At 41.9% G+C, this 5413-nt stretch overlaps 1 protein-coding gene across 1 annotated transcript; it reads right to left on the reverse strand.

Moving 5' to 3' along the window:
- Positions 1-1634: 1634 nt before the first annotated feature.
- Positions 1635-5405, reverse strand: LOC125530278 (DEAD-box ATP-dependent RNA helicase 35A; the record flags this gene model as incomplete). Its single annotated transcript, XM_048694669.1, is given in 2 exon segments — positions 1635-2780; positions 4845-5405. Coding segments are annotated over 2 exon segments (1426 nt in total), but the record flags the coding sequence as incomplete, so codon positions are not given.
- Positions 5406-5413: the final 8 nt, after the last annotated feature.

The following is a 5413-nucleotide window of genomic DNA, read 5'->3' on the forward strand; positions in this document are numbered from 1 at the left end:
GGCGCTGGCCGCCGCCGGCAAGGGGGTGGAGCTGCTGGAGACGGACGGGGAGGGCCACGTCTTCTACCTCTTCAAGCCCGACTGCGACAAGGGCAAGGAGATGCTCGACAGGATCGTCGCCTTCGTTAACGCAGCACCTTGATGCTCTCCTCACCGGAGATGCAACTCGGTGAATTTTGGTTATGGCAAATCCTAGACGTGTTTGTGCTCCGTTCTTGGATTGCGACGATGAAATAAATTGGATTTACCGGAGCAGCTCCAATCATCCTCCTGTTTCCTCACCTACCTGGCTACATCTCAATTTTAGGGGTCTTTGCTTTACCAATTATCACCTGATCATAATGACGTTTCAAATATTTTAATATGAACTACTTACAGACTGAAACAAGCGAACAAACACACTAAAACACATCCATATATATATGCTTAAAATAATTATAATTCGGAAACGAAGAGGGTATATATTTTATTGTATTTTCTTTTGGCGATTCGATTGTTAGTGTTTGCTGAGTGATGTGCAATGGATTGCTTGCCTTGTGGGCTCCAATTAGATACAATTGATTTCTAGGAGCCCATACAGTTATGTTTTGCTTACCTACTATATGAACCTAGGTGGTAAATGCAAGATAAATTGGATGGATGGGGCCAAGCCTTACTCGTCTGCAACACCAAAATTAGCATTGGAAATATAGATGTATATCTAGATGTGCACAAATTATTACACATCTAAATAACTCAACCATCAAACAGAAAAAAGAAAAGGCGGATCAACCTGTGGTTGGTTGATTATGCGGCAATGGTATGCTAGCCCATCAAGGTTCAAGTTAGACTTAGCACTAGTGTTCGTATTTTTCTGAATTTATTTCAGTCCATCCGGTAATATGCGTTTAGTGAGGGAAAACGTTTCAGTCGACTATTAAGGTGTTTGTGCCAACTCCATCAATCTCAAGATGATGCGTCGGTTTAGTCTCTCAGAAGTGCTCATTTGAGTAAGATGTGCGTGTTCATAGAATGAGTATATGTGCTTATCTATCTATGCACATGTACTGTGTTAAAACATTAAAAATATCGACAAGAATCTCCACGTAAAATTAATGTGCTTTAGCAAAACCGCTGTGATGCTCGTCCATTCAAAATGTAGGTTTCTTAGGGTACTCTAATCTGTAGAGATGGTGGTTGTAACAGTAGTATTGATGGTCGTCGTCATCACCTTTTGAAAAGGAGGTGGTAGTATCATGGTGGTCATCTTAAAAGCTTCTAGCCGTAGTATTATGATGATGATGACCTTTTAACTCCTTATGAAGAAGAATGTTTGTTTCACTTCTTTTGCCTCACTCCCTCCGTCCGAAATTCGTCGACGCTAAAATTGACGTATCTAGGAGGTAAGTGTCAGGGTTCAGCAACAAGTCAAGCAACCTGTATATTTCCATGGCAGATGTTCTGAACTTTCAAGCTGTTAACAATAAATCAAACTAGTGTGATGCTCGTCCAAGCTCCCTAAAAGATGCCAATATCCTCCATCCAAAAAAAAAAGACGGCCAATATAACTATTACAGCTTCACAGCCCTCACTCTCTGTTACTCCTCTGTAAAGAAATATAAAAGCGTTTAGATCACTATTTAGACATATGATACTGGTGCTCAAGAAATAATACCCTCCTCACAGAAAAATCTGCCACTCAATATACATAGTATTACAACAGTACAGCTTCGTATGCAGAGAAATATATTACATCAAAAGTCGTCATCACTTGAAACATAATGTGATGACAAATCTTCGAGGATACGATGACTAAGGAGGGAACTTCAGATTTGCATGATACTTCACTCTTAAGATATCTCAAGCATGGATGAGCTGAAGCTGCAGCATTTTACCTCTTGATAAAGCATACACTCTTAATAATATGATGATGTAATCATATTTCTCCACGGTAACCTCCACCGCCGTAGTAATCTCTTCTGGAGCCAGCGATCGCCACGGACTTCTGGTGCTCCAGCTTTGGACAGTCAGCAAGACGATGCCCAAGGCCACCACAGAATGCACATCCTTTGACACCACTCTCCTTGGCAATAGCTTCAGCATCCTCCAGCGGGTCAACGAGCTCAGCAAGCACTGGTGGTATTCTTTGCTTCGCTTCCTTGAGCAGGTGCTTGAGGTCAAGAAGCGTAGTCTCTGTCTGGTTCTTGTTGATGAACGTAGTTGCTATTCCCGTTTTCCCGCATCGACCGGTTCGACCAATCCTGTGGACATAGTTCTCTATTTCGGCAGGCATGTCATAGTTAATCACGTGCTGGATATCAGGGAAGTCAAGACCCTTTGAGGCAACATCAGTAGCCACCAAAACATCCTTCTTTCCATTCTTGAAGAACTCAATCGCATTCTGTCTCTCCTCCTGATCTTTGCCTCCGTGGATTGCAACAGCTTCCACACCCTTTAGAAGAAGATACTCGTGGATGTAGTCAACATCAGCTTTGTTTTCACAAAATATAAGAACAGGAGGTGGAGTCTTTTGAAGGCATTCAAGGAGGTATATAATTCTGGCATCTTCCTTGACATACTCAACTTCTTGGATGACATCCAGATTTGCTGCTCCAGCTCTTCCAACATTGACAATAACTGGCTTTACAAGGGCGCTCTTTGCAAAGTTCTGAATCTTCTTGGGCATAGTGGCAGAAAAAAGAAGGGTTTGCCTTTGTGCCTTGAAATGGTCAAAAACCTCCCGAATGTCATCTTCAAATCCAAGATCAACAAGCCTATCAGCTTCATCTAAAGTTAAATACCTGTGCAAATCAAGAAAAGCGCTATTAAGAATTTTGAACACTGTCTGCTTAACTCCTTAAAGAAGCTCGAAGAGGTTTTACTAGTATAAATGATCCAATGTAGAACAATATAATACAGGCTAAAACACTTGCATTAAAAAATGGTTATCTCCTAGGTAATGGGGGCATATTCTGGTCTTTGGACATTGATACTTCACAGTGCACACATATGGAGCATGGAGGATTGACAGCTCTAATCCCCTAAATTTGGTCCAGAGCCACTCAACTTTCAGCATTCGTTAATTACAACTATGCAGTTATGTTTCTGATAATATTATAAGGAAAACAGCAACTGAAGATGGTTTGAAACTAAACAGCAGGTATGTACTGCTAAATAAGTGTCCTTAGTGAAATGTAAAAATTCAACATTAAACCGTTTTATGTATCTTATTCTTCATTGGAGCGGTGCATACTTCAAATTTATTATGCAAAGTTCCCAAATTGCAGTCCATATCATAAGGGTTGAGCTATGAAATTATAGATTGTTGCTGCTAAGGCGCAGTCTTCAAAAATAGAATTGATACCAGACATATAACTGCAGTGTAGAAGTCGGGAAAAAAAACATAAACTTGAAGTCAAGAAACAACAACAAACTCTTTCCAATATATCACTTTTACTCAAAAGTCTTACGTTTACTTTTATCCTTTGTAAGTCAAAACCTTAAGCCCTGCTTAAAAGATGCTAATCTATTAGAAAGAAGGCAATGTTACTATTGTCAAACAATAGCTTGTGAATAGTATTTGTTTATCATGTGCATCACTTGTATAACAAGTGATTTTGATGACGATGTACAACAAGGATGGGAATGGAGCATCCACATGAATTCATGCATGCAGAAATTACCATACACTGGCATTGTCCATGCAAGTAACATCTTGGTAGCAGTGGGTCAGCATCTAGGATCAGGATGGTTCCTCCAGGCCAGTATATTTATTTTCCTATATAGTTTAATTACTTCCCAACGATGAGGATTAGTTCTTTGATCTATCAAGCATGTTTACATTTAGATTGATATGGCCTAAGTTTGCTAGGATAACCCACCGATGCCTATTGTAATTGTGGGCATTAACCAAGAAAAACAATGAAACTGGCTCATCTAAAATCTTCTGTACACTCTACAGTCTACGGTCTCATCTTACTCATGTATTCCTCCCCAGGCCATCACCACTGCTACTCAGTTAGACAAGTTTACATTTAGACTAATCTCAGATCTGGTCAATATTTGTTAGGACAGCCCTTGACGATGGCTATTGTAATTGTTGGCATTAATCAAGAACAATGAAGTCCTTATCTGTTATATCATCGTCTTCTCTACCCAGTCTAGTCTCATCTTCCTCTACAACCCTCACACCAACCACATTGCCTGGCGGTCACCCCTATTGGCTATTGCAATGTACAAATGTACATCACATTCATCGACGAATTAACATGTTTTATCCATCAGAAATACATTCAAAAGTCCATCCACAAAAATGCATCCCAAGATTTTTAGTTAAGTTTAGAATGAAGGCAGTAAGTGTATTTTCTTGAGCTTATCAGAAAACAGGTCTCTTCTTGAACGATGGAAGTCCTTATCTCATCTCAAATCTTCTCTACCCAGTCTAGCCTCATCCTTACTCCTACATCCCTCACATCAGCAACATTGTCTTGTGATCACTCCTATTGCAATGTACAAATGTACATCACATTCACTGACGAATTACGTGTTTTACCCATCAGAAATATACTCACCAGTCATCCACAATAATATATCCCAAGATCTTTAGTGAAGATTAGAACAGAGGGAGTAAGTGTATTTCTTTCTTGAGCTTATCAGAAAACAGGGTTATTATTGTTGAAAAGCATATCCTATGTAGCTTTCATATTAGCAATTCAGCCATCGCATAGTTTTAGTTCAAACTTCATGATCCGGCTCAACACACCTAGTAGAAAATTATGAACCTAAGAGACTAGCAGAACAGTTATACTCTGTTATCTGTCAAAGGTATAAAAACACCAAATCAATCACAAAAATCCAATGGATACCTGCAGTTGTCAAGGTTCATCTTCTTCTTGGCGAGAAGATCCTTGAGCCGCCCAGGTGTGGCCACCACAATATGTACGCCCTTCTTCACCACATCCAGTTGTGTCCTCATGTCTATACCCCCAATGCAAAGCAATGGTCGTATTTCTGGGAACCCAGCCTGCTTGAGTGGAGTGAGGAACATATCGATGACATCATATGTCTGCTTGGCCAGCTCCCGTGATGGGCAAATGATCATGCCAAACGGGCCCTCCCCAGGCACAATAGGCATCAACATTTCCTCTTGCAGAGCCACCATGATGAGGGGCAGCACGAACACCAGAGTCTTCCCGGACCCGGTGAAGGCGATGCCGATCATGTCCCGCCCGGAGAGCACCACGGGAAGCCCCTGCACCTGGATGGGCGTGGGCTGCACGATGCCCTTCTCGCGGAGCATCCGAAGGACGGGCTCGGGGAAGCGGAGGTCACGGAAGTCGCGGGCGGGCGGCGGGATCTCGTCTCCTTCGACCAGGATGTGCCACTTGCGGCGGAGCTCGTCGGCCTTGGTGTGCGGCATGCGGCGGGGCCGCCG

This window comes from Triticum urartu, unplaced genomic scaffold (assembly GCF_003073215.2).
Source record: "Triticum urartu cultivar G1812 unplaced genomic scaffold, Tu2.1 TuUngrouped_contig_6197, whole genome shotgun sequence".
Classification (NCBI taxonomy): domain Eukaryota; kingdom Viridiplantae; phylum Streptophyta; class Magnoliopsida; order Poales; family Poaceae; genus Triticum; species Triticum urartu.